At 46.5% G+C, this 16,788-nt stretch overlaps 1 protein-coding gene across 9 annotated transcripts in view; it reads right to left on the bottom strand.

Moving 5' to 3' along the window:
• The window catches only part of PAX2 (paired box 2), a 145,100-nt gene that overhangs the window by 21,011 nt on the left and 107,301 nt on the right, over positions 1 to 16,788 (bottom strand). For all 9 annotated transcript variants that reach the window (XM_079975303.1, XM_079975305.1, XM_079975306.1 and 6 more), the window contains 2 exons: positions 13,037 to 13,212; positions 9,233 to 9,359 (listed from right to left, as the gene is read on the bottom strand). In XM_079975303.1, coding sequence (XP_079831429.1) covers positions 9,233 to 9,359; positions 13,037 to 13,212 — 303 coding nt within the window. The remainder of the gene's footprint in view (positions 1 to 9,232; positions 9,360 to 13,036; positions 13,213 to 16,788) is intronic.

Here is a 16,788-nt window from a genome sequence, read left to right as displayed (position 1 = left end):
CACAGCACTGGAGTCATCTGGCCTAATCAATGTTGCTGAGAGGTGTCCTTCCTTCCAGTCAATTTATTTAGCACTTCCAAAGGCAAAGGAGTGGATGTGCTTTTCCAGTTGCTTCAATGAACAAAATATGGAAGAAGAAGAGTTTGGATTTGATATCCTGCTTTATCACTACCCGAAGGAGTCTCAAAGCGGCTAACAATCTCCTTTCCCTTCCTCCCCCAAAACAAACACTCTGTGAGGTGAGTGAGGCTGAGAGACTTCAGAGAAGTGTGACTGGTCCAAGGTCACCCAGCAGCTGCATGTGGAGGAGCGGAGATGCGAACCCGGTTCCCCAGATTACGAGTCTATCACTCTTAACCACTACACCACACTGGCTCTGAATACTCAGAACCACAGTACCTCAAGGACTGCCTCTTTCCATATGAACCTACCCAGACCCTGAGATCATCTTCTGAGGCCCTCCTTTGGGTGCCTCCTCCTCGAGAGGTCTGGAGGGTGGGAACACGAGAACGGGGCCTTCTCTGCAGTGGCTCCCCATCTGTGGAATGCTGTCCCCAGGGGAGTTTGCCTGGCACCTTCATTATACACCTTTAGGCACCAGGCAAAAACGTTCCTTTTTAACCGGGTCTTTAGTTGGTCCGATTTACATCCTATGCCCTTTTAAAATATTTTTTTTGGGGTGGGCGGTGCTATTGGGTTGTTGTTTTTATTTTTATTCAGTATTTTGTGGTTTTATATCTTGATTTTATTCTGTGAACTGCCCCGAGACACCCCCCCCCCGGTATAGGGTGGTTTATAAATATAAATACTATAGCTATGTCTATGCATTGGTCATTTAGTATTGTATCATCACATTCCTGGCTTGTATTTAGGTAAATATTCAATCAAACAAGAAAAAATAACTAGATTTATTTTCTATTTCAGCAGCATTTCCATGAGCCTTGCCTAGGTCTTTTTATTGTGCCTTGCCGATAATTCTTCAGCAGCTCAGGATGAGTACCCAACGGAAGTGAGCTTGAAAGAAGCTGTGTGGACTGTCACCATATTTGGTCAGCCAGACTGGCTCTTCTGACAGTAATAACACGGGGTTTTGCATCTGAACACAAAAAAGAAACTACTGCGTTTCCTTCCCTTTTTCCTTCTCCTCAAACAGCTATTCATCTCTAACACCAGGTACAATTCGTAAAGACAGAGGTTTCAGCTACAAGGAAAAGAAGCAAACGAAAGCAAACCTTATCAGCTATTTTGAGGTGTTCTAAGGAAAAACTTTCAAAACCAAGCCTTTTCTTCTATTCTGAGGGCAAATACGATCTGAGCTTTTGCTTCTTACCTCAAGTAGCCTAGTTGCAAATCCAGAGATGGATGTCCTGCCTTTAAACATGGCTGAATTAATTTGTTGTTTAGATGGAATGCCCCCCCCATTGTTTACTATCCTAAAAAGGATCCTCTGATTTAGTGGGTGGTGTTAAAAAATAAACACCATCTTAAACGGCGTTCAACCTTTTTTCTCACATAGGTGAGAAAGCCTCTTCCAAGGCTGTGTTGCCTTGTAGATCATGTGCATAAAGGTAAAGGGACCCCTGACCATTAGGTCCAGTCGTGACCGACTCTGGGGTTGCGGCGCTCATCTTGCTTTATTGGCCGAGGGAGCCGGCGTACAGCTTCCAGGTCATGTGGCCAGCATGACTAAGCCGCTTCTGGCGAACCAGAGCAGCGCATGGAAACGCAATTTACCTTCCCGCCGGAGTGGTACCTATTTATCTACTTGCATTTTGACGTGCTTTCGAACTGCTAGGTTGGCAGGAGCAGGGACCGAGCAATGGGAGCTCACCCCGTCACGGGGATTCGAACCGCCAACCCTCTGATCGGCAAGTCCTAGGCTCTGTGGTTTAACCCACAGCGCAACCCGCGTCCCTAGATCATGTGCATACAAGCTGCTAAAAGGAAAGTATGCTTCTAGCTTCATAATTATTGTTTTTACCCATGTAGAATTCAGTGCAAAATAAATGCAAATGTTAATAAATAAGTTGGCTTAAAGTCATACAGTTAATTAACCAAGCTTTCTTTGATTGGGTGGCACCCATTCCTTTATATTCTCAGAGGCTCAGCACAGCAGAGGATTCTGTTCTCCGTTCCCTCCTGCTTTTCATCTGCCTTCTCCCCTGGCTGCTATAGCAAGTAGGGTCCCTGGTGTTCGAAGCAGTTAGCTGGGGGAAAGAACCGGATGGCAAATGGGTAAGAGAAATCTCTCATTGCATGCGGGAATGTAAAGGTATGGCATCAATCTCTGGACTGCAGCCTGGCCACCCTGATCTTTATCACTAGAGTCTTCTCCCTGGTACTTTTAACACCATGCTCTAGGGTCTCTATAAAACCAGAGGCTTCTTGGGAGAACATTGGAAATGCTTCTGAATCAGGATACATTTTGATTTCATTTTATTTTACATTTCTCCTGATAACCACAAGGCCTAAAAGCACTGCTCTTCTGGGGGGCGGGGAGGAGAAGCCAAACTGAGCTTCTTGTGGTTCTGAATAAACTGTTTCTATGAAAATAGCCATGTTCTGAGTTCTGCAGCCAGATCAAACATTTGACCGTAAAATGCTCATGATGCACACAGGCTGATTTTCATTTCGAAATATTGCAGTCCTTCTTGACTGAATCTTCCACTAAATTTCAGTTTCTAGATGCTTAAGCAGCAACACCTTAACGCAAAATAACAAGGGTAAAACCACTTTTTTTAAAAAAAAACCCCAAATTAATCTTTCAAATAAAAAGTTCTTTCTTTTCATAACAACTGTGTGTGAGGGTAAAGGAAAGCTGCTGGAACAAAAATCGTCCAAAACTGCATAGGACGTGAGTATATGGGCACAATCCCTCAAGGTCTATATTGGTTTTTTCAGTGGCCTGTCCATTCGTTCTGTAGCCTGAGGTCTCAGCAGCTATTTTTCAGAAGGGAAATGGTTTGTTATCTCACTTTCTCAGCCCTTGCCGGTCCCTCCTCTCCTACATCACATGCCTTAGTTTACAAGAACATCAACATCTTCCCTTACCCAGCTACTTCACAGATTCTGGTGAAATCTGAGGGTGAAATCGCATTACCGGATCTGACCATTTCCCCCATCAATGAGACAAATGTACCCCATCCTTATAGCTTGCAAAGTGGTTCAACTATAGGCTAGCTTCTGAGTAAAACAAAAGCAACAATCTCTAACCCTTGGAGTCTTTTCAAGCACTAAACCAGCTCCTTGCAAGCGTTTCCACACAAGCCCAATCCTCAACTATGTGGGGACCAGCCCAATCAACCCCATATTATACACTTATTAACACTTGTAGAAGCTTAACATAGACATAAATGCCAGAGCTACCCCAAGCCTGCCCAATGCTGGCCTCCCAGAGAGCGGGTGGTGCTGTGGTCTAAACCACTGAACCTCTTGGGCTTGCTGATCAGAAGGTTGGCAGTTCGAATCCGCAAGACTGAGGTGAGCTCCCATTGCTCTGTCCCAGTTCCTGCCAACCTAGCAGTTTGAAAGCACACCAGTGCAAGTAGATAAATAGGTACTGCTGTGGCGGGAAGGTAAACAGCATTTCTGTGCACTCTGGTTTCCATCATGGTGTCCCGTTGTGCCAGAAGCAGTTTAATTATGCTGGCCACATGACCCGGAAAGCTGTCTGTGGACAAACACCGGCTCCTTCCGCCGGAAAGCGAGAGAAGCGCTGCAATGCCACAGTCGCCTTTGACTGGACTTAACCATCCAGGAGTCCTTTACCTTTATACCTATTACAGCCAATTTAGTTACTGTGGAGATTCTGGTAAGAGTTCTAAACAAAGCGTCTGAGGAAAACCTGGGATAGTTACAAGCAGGTTACGAGATAAAGAGTTAAGTCTATCCATATCGGAATGCCTCCCCTCATTTTAAAGTAACTTTAACAGAATATTGCACAACTCTAGGTCTATTCACTCATTCACAGGGAAGTTTTTAATGTGTGACATTTTAATGTATTTTTAATCTTTGTTGGAAGCCGCCCAGAGTGGCTGGGGAAACCCAGCCAGATGGGTGGGGTACAAAAAATAAATTATTATTATTATTACTATTATTATTATTTGGCTATGTGCAAATGAAGAGATGCAGCAAGTTAGAGAAATTGTGCTCTTTGACCCCTGCCCTATACACATTCACCTGAATGTGTGAACAGAGTCTATGCACCAACCAACTCTATGTACCTAGGCTCAGACTATGGATTGGAGAACCGGCAAAACACATAGAGAAATGGTGCTGTATCTATACTATCCACACATATTGTTTCCGTTTGTTTTGTACAAACAGTCCATCTATCCATCTATGTATGAATGAATGAGTGGACAACACTAACTCTGTGTTACATAATAATCAATGTTATACAGTGGTACCTCGGGTTAAGTACTTAATTCGTTCCGGAGGTCCGTACTCAACCTGAAACTGTTCTTAACCTGAAGCACCACTTTAGCTAATGGGGCCGCCGCGCCGCCAGAGCACGATTTCTGTTCTCATCCTGAAGCAAAGTTCTTAACCTGAAGCACTATTTCTGGGTTAGTGGAGTCTGTAACCTGAAGCGTATGTAACCTGAGGTGTATGTAACATTTAGCACAGTGCTGGCAGCAGGCACTTAACATAATATTAAAACAAGGTACAGGCCCTGCTTCCAGACTTACAAACTAAAAATATCAGGAACGCAAGGGAGAGCGGAGGTAAAGAAAAGAAAAGAAGGGAGAGGAGGAAGATGGGTTTGACAATGCCGGGATGAAGTGGTGAGTTGTAAACAGTCAGAGACAATATGTGAGTGAATCCACCACAATGTGACACCACTGTCTACCTAGGCACCTCCAAAATGTAAAGCAGTGGATTGGGTCCCCTACTGTAATGCAGTTTTGTGGAAGCGAGGACCATCAGTGGTAGAGCATCTGCTCTGCATGCAGAATATATAAAATAACAACAACAACAACAACAACAACAATAATATTTATACCCCGCCCATCTGGCTAGGCTTCCCCAACCACTCAGTACAGCTCCCAACAGAATATTAAAAACACGAGAAAACATCAAACATTAAAAACTTCCCTAAACAGGGCTGCCTTCAGATGTCTTCTAAAAGTCAGATAGTTGTTTATTTTGTTGACATCTGATGGGAGGGCATTTGACAGGATGGGCACCACTACCGAGAAGGTCCTGTCACCTTACTTCTTGCAGGAAGGGAACCGCCAGAAGGCCCTCAGAGCTGGACCTCAGTGTCTGGGCTGAACGAAGGGTGGAGATGCTCCTTTAGGAATACTGGGCCAAGGCCGTTTAAGGCTTTAAAGGACAGCACCAACACTTTGAATTGTGCTCGGAAACATACTGGGAGCCAATGTAGGTCTTTCAGGATCAGTGTTATATGGTCCCACAGGCCACTCCCAGTCACCAGTCCAGCTGCTGCATTCTGGATTAATTGCAGTTTCCGAGTCACCTTCAAAGGTAGCCCCATGTAGAGCGCATTGCAGTAGTCCAAGCGGGAGATAACTACAGCATGCACCACTCTGGCAAGACAGTCTGTGGGCAGGTAGGGTCTCAGCCTGTGGACCAGATGGACTGGTAGATAGTTGCCCAGGACACAGAGTTGACCTGCACCTCCATGGACAGTTGTGAGTCTATGGGCACATACTGGATTCAATCCCTGATATCTCCAGGTAGGGATGGGAATTGTCCCCTGCCTAAAATCCTAATCAGGGTAGACCAGGCATAGGCAACCTTTGGCCCTCCAGATGTTTTGGCCTACAACTCCCATGATCGCTAGCTAACAGGATCAGCGGTCAGGGATGATGGGAATTGTAGTCCAAAACATCTGAAGGTTGCCTATGCCTGGGATAGACATTGCTAAGGTAGATGAACCAATGGTCTGACTTGGTTCAAGTTTAGGAAGCAAACATATAACAGGGATCCAATGAGATTATAGAAATCAATCAAATATCTTTAAAAGCCTGAGAGAAAAAGCAGTCATAATCCAGCCCCTAAAAGAGAGTAATAACGGTGCCAGGTAAACTATTCAATTTCATGGCAATATGAACTACTGCTGGTGGTTTGTTGGTTTGTTTTTAAGTGAGGGACACACCCCCAGTTCACTTGACACATTAAAAATAATCAAGATTAACCATAGATAAACACACACAGCACCCTCGTTACAAGGCGTGACAGCTAACATGTCTTTAGAGAAACAAAGTACAGGTTCTTAGTAAGGAAAAATACCCGCCCCCCAAACCCACTGAAACACACCTAAAATGTAGGGGGGGGGGGGAGAAAACCATAAACGGCAAGTGTTTAAATCATTCAAAGTATAAAAACACTTGGTATTGTGAAATCTAAAAAAATACGAAGGAAAAACAGGAATGGCGGGCCATTTCTTAAACGACTCTTGTTGTGAAATTCTGTCCCTTCTCCACCTAACATCACCAGTCATGATCACTAAGGTAGAAGACCAAAAACCCATGTGGGGGTGATCTTTGCTAACATCACTAACTTCTGGATGCAGGGCAGTCCATCAAATGATATCAAACAATGTTTGTAGGAATACATATGTTCAGCCCATCACATGGTAGAAAATATCATGTTGTAATTAAGCTGGTCATCTATATTCACCCTTTCTCAGACAAAGGCAAGTTTGTGAGAGTCTGTCCTTTACAATGCAGCATGGGAAATGATCTTCATAAACCAAAACAGGCCCTCTTTTTCCAAGTTTAAAAAGCAAGCGGTGTTGCTCATTATTTACTCATTAGAAATAGGGATATTGGTGTTAGGAGGTTACCTGAGGTTCGGGGCCTGTTATAGGTGAAATATTGTTTCTGCCTCCCACAGTGACACCCCCCTTTTATAGCAGGAGGTACCAAGCCATGCAAGTATTTGCCTAAAAGAGCAGGATTTTGGCTAGAAGGGATAAGTGGTTTCTTTGCATTGCAATCTGGATCAATGAGTCCACTCACATTCCCTGGTGAGGAAGCATTATGGGTCAGCAGTGGCATCACACAGGCCCCACAAGGGGGCTCGGGTCGCTGGGATCCTGCCTGAACAGGTGAGGGGGCAGAAAGCGCCCCTGCACCTATCAGGAGCTGGATTAAAGCCTGCCTGCATGACTGGCCAATGGTAGGCAGGCTTGGGGGACGCGGGTGGCACTGTGGGTTAAACCACTGAGCCTAGGACTTGCCGACCGGTCGGCAGTTCGAATCCCTGCAATGGGGTGAGCTCCCATTGCTCAGTCCCAGCTCCTGCCAACCTAGCAGTTTGAAAACACATCAAAGTGCAAGTAGATAAATACTCCGGCAGAAAGGTAAACAGCATTTCTGTGCGCTGCTCTGGTTCGCCAGAAGCGGCTTAGTCATGCTGCCCACATGACCCGGAAGCTGTACGCCGGCTCCCTCAGCCAGTAAAGCGAGATGAGCGCCGCAACCCCAGAGTTGGCCACGACTGGACCTAATGGTCAGGGGTCCCTTTAGGCAGGCTTGGACACAGGGCTGGCCTTGGGGGCAGACCTAATGAAGCAACCACCTGGTTTTCCTTGTCGGATTGACCTAGCAGGCGGACCGGAACTTAATGGTCACCCTATGCCTATGCTAAACCTCTTTCATTTGTATTCAATAAAGCTGTGGCCTTATTCAATCCAAAGTCAAGTGTGTGCTGTCCTTATTCTATATGCAGTCGGTTGGGGTGATGGGAGGCACAAAGCCTTGGCATGCAATTGTCTGGGTTAACAATCCATTTTGAGATGGAGATGCTAAGGGACAGGAGTCCTCCTTGTAACCTGAGGACCCAAGTTCTGCTTGAGGTCCCAGTCTCTGAAGCAGCGGCAGCAGCAGCTTTGCGAGTTGGGTTTGCTCCTGAATCCAGCTTTCACATCAGGATATTTAAGTAGCATCCATGGCCAGGATTTGCCTTTTACAGTCACTTGGCCATTTTCATTCGAGTTCTGGTAACATTGTATTTGGACAACAACACCAATGTGCCCTGTGTAGGGCTGCTCTGGAAGGCCATGCAGAACATGGATCTAGCTCAGATCATTAACTGTCAGTGGGCATCAACAGTACCCAATGCCTGTTATCTGGCGACTGGCTATTGTCTAGGCAAGATGCAAGGTGCCAATTCTTACCTTGGAACTTGAATACTTCTGGAAGCATGTGCTTCAATATGTCCTCCACCCTTCTAACAAATATACCTAGATCTAATTAGATGCTGCTTCCAAATGCCTGGCTATCATAACCAGTAGTCCCAGGGTATGCTCCGTACCTGGATGGGAGAGGTGACTACCTAGGGACCACCTGTGCACCGTCTTGGCTTCCATGATGGAAGGAATACGGGGATATCAATAGAAGAAAATACAAGAGTGGCCACAAAAATACAGGGCTCTCTCAGTTACAGCACACCTGCCCTCGTTCCCCAAGACACAGCCTTCTGATGCTTTGTTAAGACTATGGTTTCAAAAGGCCTTTTGGACGAGCTATGGTTTGGCAAGTTTTAGCTCAGTGTGGGCTGGCTGGATTTTATTGCTGAGTTTTGTGCTTTTTAAAAAAGTTTATAAAGTGTTCAAATGACTTCATTTGGTATTTTAATGTTTAGTTATTTATTCTGTGAGTCTAGGGGCCCAAAGGGGACACGGGTGGCGCTGTGGGTTAAACCACAGAGCCTAGGACTTGCTGATCAGAAGGTTGGCGGTTCGAATCCCCGCAACGGGGTGAGCTCCCATTGCTTGGTCCCTAGCAGTTCGAAAGCACGTCAAATGCCAGTAGATAAATAGGTACCACTCCAGCGGGAAGGTAAATGGCATTTCCATGCGCTGCTCTTGTTCGCCAGAAGTGGTTTAGTCATGCTGGCCACATGACCTGGAAGCTGTATGCCGGCTCCCTCGGCCAATAAAGCGAGATGAGCGCCGCAACCCCAGAGTCAGCCACGACTGGACCTAATGGTCAGGGGTCCCTTTACCTTTACCTTTTAGGGGGCCAAAAGGCAGGACAGGGGTGAATCAAGTAAATGCACCTGCCAACTGGTTCAGCTGGGAAATCAATGCTGCCCCCCCCCATCAGAGTCCTGCCTTCCTTCTTCCCATCTTTTTCAAGGTCCCTTTCCTTGGCTCTCTGTTTTGGGAGCACGCCACGGTTTCGGGAAAAGCAGAAGTGGGGTAATGACAATAGGAAAGGAAAAGCTTTTGACTCCGGCCTCTGCGCTCGTAACTTACCAGTCACTACAGGGTATGTCTGGGGTCCTGACACGTTGTTCCCCAGGTCTGGGTTAGCAGAGCTGGATAGACTTGACTTGACTTCATCAAGACCAGGGGTCAGAGCTGGGAGGGAGTACTCATTACCCTAGGGAAGAGAGAAAAGAAAGCTCTCTATTGATGGGCTGGAAGGAAGGGAACAGTGGGCAGATGGGAGGAGGGGGTGACAGTTAGGAAGAGGTGCTACGCAGTCCCTGCACAGATGGGAGAAAAGAAGGAGGGCACAAAGCAGAGGAAGGGCAAGCTCTGGCCAGCACCCCCCCCCCAAGCCCACCTCCTCTTGCCTATGAATTTCCTTTTCCCTTATTGGCCAGATTCTATTGGGTTTCCCCAGCAGATGCTACAAGATGGAGGTTTGGCTGGGAGAACCCCCTTCATTCTTTGAAAGGCAGATTCAGAAAACTTGACTGTTCTTGCCACAGAGTGTGGGAAAAGGTTCTGCTAGGGGCAGAAAATGTCCTCTGGGGTGTTTGCATTGTGAGGAAGGGTGGGATTTGCTTGCTGATCAGCTCGTCCCCACAGCCGTTCTTGGGCTCTCTCTCTCTCTCTTATTTTTTATTTTTTTATTTATTTTAAAAGAGCTTCCTTTCTTGCTTCCCCCAACCCTTGTGCATTGGGGTATGAAATTGGGGTGGGGGCAGGCCACATGGCTAACAGAAGGGTGGGAGGGGGAAAACTCATTGCATTTGAAAAGGGTGTCCTGTCCAAAAGGCACTGGTAATTGCCTTTTTATTGTGGCAGCCTCCAAACCAGACACGGGAACCGGAGAGACTACAGGAGGGGAAAAAAAAAGCAGGAAAAGTTGTTCTGATTAATATTACGTTAAATTAAAACTGATTTTCTGCTCTTTTTGCTTTGTTTTTTCCCTGTCCCCGCTTTCCATGCCAGCTCCCAGAGAGCTGCCCTCCTCCTGCCGCCCTCCCTGGCCAGCCGCGATTGCCTAGTCATTTCCAATTCCTTCTAGTATTGATCTTCCTGTAGAAATCAGTTTTGTAATTAGCTGCAAATTAGGCTTTCTGCTGGGGGTGAGGCTGCCCCCTGATTTATCACTGGAGTAATTCGCTGTGATCGGAGAGAAATTAAAATGAACTCAATTAGGCTTTGGATTTGCTTTATGGGCCCCATTCAGAGTTTCTGGGGGAAGAATGACTGTGCTGGTGTTTAATAGTCTAATGAAAGTAAATAAAGGTTATTCATTGTAATAAACTCAGGGACTCGGGGATAGCAGGAGCCTAAAGCCAAGCTCTCCTTCACTTCCCATTGTTGGTTTACCGCTTGGGGTGATTTAAAAAAGACTTTTGATCTTTGTGTTAAAGGCAAACCTCTTGGGGGATAAAAGGCAAGCCTGGGGGAGGCAGGTAAAGCTGGAGGAGGGACAGAGCTTTCCAAAGCAGCGCTTGGGCTTGGCATCAAGCAAAGGGAAAAAAACGCTCCATTCATTCTGGATAAGTCCTTAGCTTCTGCTGGCTGGGCTGAACCGAAAGAGGAGGACTTCCTGCTGAACTGTATCAATTCCTCACAGGTTGTGTCCTGTCTCTGACAAGGGCACAACAACCACCACCATCAGTTGGAAGGTGGCACGAGGAAGCTCTGTTTGGCCGTTAGGAAACTCAAAAGAAGAATTCTCTGTAAACTGAAGGGTCTGTTAAATCAAAGGTGAGCATTTTAGTCAGTGACTCGGCTTCCTCAACCCTTCTTTCCTAAAGTTTGACATTATTATTTTTTAAAACAACAACAACAACAACACACCCCTTGTTTTTGCAACCTAACGTTCCTGTATTACTATGCACAGGAACAGAATGAGAATTTACAGGTCCTCTGATAACTGTTCTACAATAATAAAATAGGACTTGGAAACCCATTTTTTCTATTCTCGGAGGATAAAAATAAAATAATGCTACGGATTGCATCATGATTTTACAATAAATGTTTCATCTATTCATTATGTATTGTGTGTGTGTGTGTGTGTGAGAGAGAGAGAGAGAGAGAGAGAGAGAACTTCCCAGGAAATACTTATTGAAGGGTGGTATATAAATCAATTAAAATTTTTTTTTAAGAAACCCACTCAAAGGACTAGCCTTTTAGAAAATATCTATCTACAGCTCTGTGCGAGAGATATTGTTTTCACACTCAGCTATGACATCTCCTATTGGAGTTCCTACTTGGGGAAGGGAATTAACTGTCTGTGACCTTAATGAGAACAAAAATTACACTGATGTCTTATACGTAATGTGCACAGAATCTGGTCAACTGAATCTTCCAAAGTAGCCTTCGTTTGTGTATCCCAGATAGAAAAATATAGACTACTGCCATCTTTAGGACACAACTGTTGAGCACAAACAAGAGTGCATGTGTACATATTTTGGGTGCGTCCTTACACAATCAAATAACCAAAGGGAAGGTGTGTGCGTTCACACAAATGCCTAAATGGTGTGTTTGAGTGGCTGTGATTGTCTGAGGAGCGTTGCAGGAAGTGTGCAGTTACCCAAAGTGATGTGGTGTGAGTTATAGGCTGTCTTCAACATTATCATCCAAGGTGCCTCAAGGTGTACAAACAATACTATCGAAAAGCAGTATGTGTGTCTGTTTCCAAAAGGAGGCATGAAAAGAACCGATCTACTGCTGGGGAGGGGAGCTACAGAAGACACAAGACTTCTCTAGAAAATGTGCCTGCATGCTAGTATTTCGGCATCGCATTTCCATGTACCTTAAAGCACAAAGTGGGCACGCCAGCACCTTTCAAAAGTTGGAGGTGTGCTTTATGTGTGCTTGGGTGTGTGAGCATGCAGGCAGGTTTTGCACAAGTGTGTGGTGCATAGCTGTCAACCGTCCCTTATTTGGTGGGAAAGTCCCTTATCCCAGCACTGTGTCCCGCTGCTGTCCCTTATTGATGATGTCCCTTAAATCTCCCGGGTTTCAAAGGAAGCAGCTCCTCTCCCTCCCTGCCTGCCAGCCAGGGAGGAGGGAGGCTCCAACTGTGTTGCTTGGCTGCGTTGCTCACCCAAGAAGGAGTCTAAGAACGACTGGGGGGTGGAGCTTGCATGCCTTGTGCCAATCAAATTGGCCGCGGAGAGGTGACAGTAGTTTTCCTTGCTGCATCCCCTTTGCCGGGTTGCTGCGCTGTGGGAACCACCGCTTGAGGCTTTGTTTGGCTGCTGGCTGGGCTTTCTGCCTTTGGCTGGGAGGGGCTCAGAAGTTGAACATAGCTGTGCTCTGAAAATCACTTATTTTGGCTGCTGATCCCTTATTTTTGAGGCTGCTGGTCCCTTATTTTCAAATCTGTAAGTTGACAGCTATGGTGTGGTGACAACTGGGGAAGCAAATCATGCGTGCATGCCATGGACTCAAATGAGTTTTTTGTCTGCCTGTCGTTCTTTCGAGACAGATGCAGATATGACCAACTTTAAAGGAGTGTGGGGACTCACAAAGAAAAGTATGCCAAGTGGGAGGGTGGGCATGTGAAAATGGATACATCATTTACACCACAAACTCATGTTGGTTTCACACCAATTTAACTGTCACGGCTTCCCCCACAGAATTCTGGGAACTGTAGTGCAGGGAGGGCATGAGAGCCTTGTTGAACGGCTGTCCCCCCTCAGCAGCTACAGTTCCCTGGGGGGAAGGGGTGATTAGGAAACCGATTCGAGGTCTGTAAATGCAGAGTAAGGCAAGTACAAGAAGTAAGGAGGAGTGAAGCAGCTTCTCCAGCTGCATGTATCCCAAATGCTTCTCTCCCCTGCCCCCCCGCCCAAGCTGGGTCCACACCTGCTCAGATTTGATGTGCTCTGATGCCTGAAAGACATCAGGGTAAGAAGGACGCTCGAAGACCCGATCTAAAGCTTCCAGCTGCTGCTGCGTGAAAGTGTCGGCCCGAAGGTGCTTCCGCAAACTATCCACACTGCTCTGGGAATCGCCGTTGGGGACTGAGCCCTCGGATACTTCTGCGAGACACAGGAAGAGATAACAGGGCATTAGTGAGGGTCGTCTCTCTCTTGCCAAAAGCACCCAATGTCTCCTTCTCAATTGTCTGGGCAAGAGGGTCTGGAAACCTGGTGACGTTTGCTCCAGATCCCAGGCCCGATTACCAAGTGTCTTTGTGCGAGCTCTCCACCCCTTTTAGAGGACAACATCGAGGCTTCAGAACCAAGCCCAGTCTGCACAAACTTGTACTCTGTGCTAGAGATGGCGTTTCACTTGGTGTTTGGGGCTGTTTGCATCAGCCTGGTGCAATCTGGGCTGTGGAGAATTAGGGCTTAGTTTCTTAGTCTGATTATTCCTACTCTTTAATATTGATAATCACCCAATCTACATACCATGTAGCAAAAAAGAAAGAAAGAAAGAAAGTGGGGGGGGGGAGGAGGTGAGGGGAGAGTATAGGACACACCTGCTCATACAGGATACAAAGAATTTGTACCTCTTTACAGAAAGGAGTGGCCTTTCAGAGCAATGCTCTCCAGTGTTCTGCATAAGGGCAGCTTTCATACAATAGTTCCAAATGCATATAATCACTTAATGAGCCACATTCTGAAAGCAACAAAAAACCATGCACTCAAGGCTGCTGGCATGATTCCCCCACCTCAACCCACATGTCTACAGTCCTGTTAGTCTACACATCTTTCTCTCTCTGTCTGTCTGTGACACAAATAGAGACACACACAGACTTTGCGTCAGATCAAATTCTCTGGGCAGTCCACACCAAGCTGGGCACTACCTCCTGAACACAAAAGCTCCACCTTACTATGCCTCGGGGCAGAAATTCTCTGTTTCTTAATCCTACTTGTATGTGTACTCTGTCAGGCTAAGGTCTCGAGTTGTTGTTCATATACCACCTTCGACCTACGCTAGACAAATTTGATAGAAAACAGCTTTGTACTACATGTATGCAGCCCTATTTAGATTTTTTTTGGTAGATTTGCATTGCCCATTGCATGACGAGATCTCAAAACAAGCCCCAACATCACTGTCACGAGGTAAACAGACCACTAAATAATTACATTTGATTCGTTATTGAGGAATCACCCATCCCCTTCCCACCAACTTCTGCATCCGGTTATCAGGCACGGAAGGGTGTGATTTTGTGCATGCCTCCCTACGCAGGGGATAATCTGGAACCTCAGACAGCACCCCGCCCCCCCAATTCCAAGCTGGCTCGCGCTTGCAGAGATACAACACCAAAAGCCTAGCGATGAATCGCCGTTCAGATTTCAAGTTGTCGTTAACGACAGCTTTGTTGGACAGATACGGCGGGTCTGTGAGGGTGTTGTGGACTTTGCACTGTTCTCTTCCTCCCCATGACAACCGGGTGTGTGTGTCTCCAGCAGCATCTATTCAGCAGCCAAACTATAGAGATTATAGTTTTGTCTCTTGGCTTCCTACCTCAAGGAACCTGCAGTCCAAAGCTTGCTTCTCCATTGTGGCCTACGGTAGTGGTCACTTCCCTCCTGACTGTTATACATGTCAGTTTATATGTGATTATACAATATGATATAATCAATACTGCATTATATACAGTAACCTAATACAATATCACTTGTAAGACCATGGACAATATTACATATTGATTAGTGCAAGCTTGCAGCCTCTTGCTTCCCCACTCTCCCCGACATTCTCATTCAGTGTGGGGGTTGGGGAAGAAGTTGGAGCTAAACTACCTCTCCTCATCTCATTTCCATAGAGTGGGCTTTGGGGATCACTGACCCCCTCCCCCCAAATGCTCAAAATCCATGGGTTCCACTCATGCCTGTATTCAGAGGTAGACTTCACAGCAGGAGGGTCGGTGGAAGGAATAATGGGCACAAACCAGTCAAAAACAAGCCCTTCTAAGTCCCAGTGATTGCAATGGGAGACATGCAAGCACATGTTTATGCTGGCATCCTTAATTTTTTTCTAGATTTGCACCTAAGATCAGAGTTTGTACCTTGGAATGGCTCAGCAACACCATCAAGAAGCTAGGGAAACATAGGTCCTCAGAAAAGTTTCAAAGAAGGGTGTATTTTTTTACCTTTTATGCAGCTCAGTGGGCCATGAAACAGTATATGAAAAAGTCTGAAATGTATCTGTAGGTAGGGACCGGCATCAGACTCTGTGAGGATGTTGGGCTAGGACCCTGGTCCAGCAGGGCTGTTCTTATGTTAACACTTTTAAAAACCTAAACTGGCACATGGTGACTACTAGGCAACTACAGGCATAAATCGCTAAGTCATTTCTGGGTAAATGTAGTATACCTTTTTTTTGTCTAGCTTAAGGAAAATGGCTGATTCTAGGCTGTTGCATGATTTCTGGTGACAAGTGCAGCAGTGGACAAGCGAAAGGAGACTGAAAACAAAGAGTCTCTGGGATGCAGATACACAGGGCTTCCCACACTTCCTCTTCTCCTGCTGCTCCCCCCCCCCCACCAAACCAGCAGGGGAAACTGCTCTTTAGTGCTCAGTCGGAGCAAAGGACAATTCAGGTTTCCCCTAGACTGCCAGTTGTTCCGATCTATCACTAAAGAGTGGGTTTTCCCTTGGAAAGGACTGGGGCAAGTGCAGAGGCACCATCTTCCATCCAGGATTGGGGGTGGGGGCAGCACATGTCATGCATGTGTGGCGTCATACGTGTGGCACCAAATTGTCCGGAGGAGGCCAAGCGCTGAGCCCAGAAAGAGCCAACCATTGAACAGTGCTGCCTTTGGCCTCCTCCTCCTCCTCCTTCTCAACATCACAGGGGCCTTGCCAGAAAACACAGAGGGGGCTGAAGACCCCTCTGCCCCTAGGAGTTGGTGCACTTAGGCAAGCAGAAAACCGATCGGACCCGTGCTTTCAAGCCATGCCACAAGGAGAAATGCAGACGACCCCACGGTGTCAGAGGCAATTGGGAGCCAGCCAGGTCCCCGTCCGGGGTGCCTCAATGCCCAAGCCGCTCCTAAGCCGAAGGAAAAGCAAGGGGAGGAATGCGGACGATGCTCTAAAAATGAATTAGGCGGCAGTCGAGGAGGAGTGGGAGGGTGGCAATGACAGTTATTGGACAAGCATGAATTTCGCTCCACCTAATCTATACAACGGGGAGAAATAATCTATATAACATTTCAGGTTCAAAAGTCTGTTTGACATTCTGCCTTCTCTTCCCATACATCACACTGCTTTGCCAGAACGGACTGTCTGAAAGCCGTGTTTGGGGGGTTGTCCCCCTCCCTGCCACACACATGCAGGCCTGAAAAAGCCCAAATGACTGCCATGTGAAACAGTGCACTGGAAAGTCACCAGTTTTGGTCCAAAATCTTCAAGCTCCCTTCCTCTCTCTCCAGAGGACTAAATACAAACTAAATACAAATACTAAATTCAAATGCGTACCTCGCCGCCACCCTGTGAGCCAGGAGTAGCTTACATTTATTGAACAGCCTCCACTGTGCGATTGTGGGAGACAGGAGGAGATAAAAAGGCAGGAGGGTTATCAGGGCCCAGGGAGCAGAGAGAAGGGCACATCTTAGCACCTCTTCAGGCAAGATCAACATGAGAAGCTGCGGAGGACAGCAGGCT

The sequence above is a fragment of the Podarcis cretensis genome (genome assembly GCF_951804945.1).
Source record: "Podarcis cretensis genome assembly, chromosome: 5".
NCBI lineage: Eukaryota > Metazoa > Chordata > Lepidosauria > Squamata > Lacertidae > Podarcis > Podarcis cretensis.
Note: the sequence above shows the minus strand (reverse complement) of the source record. Positions and strands in the feature narration are given on the sequence as shown.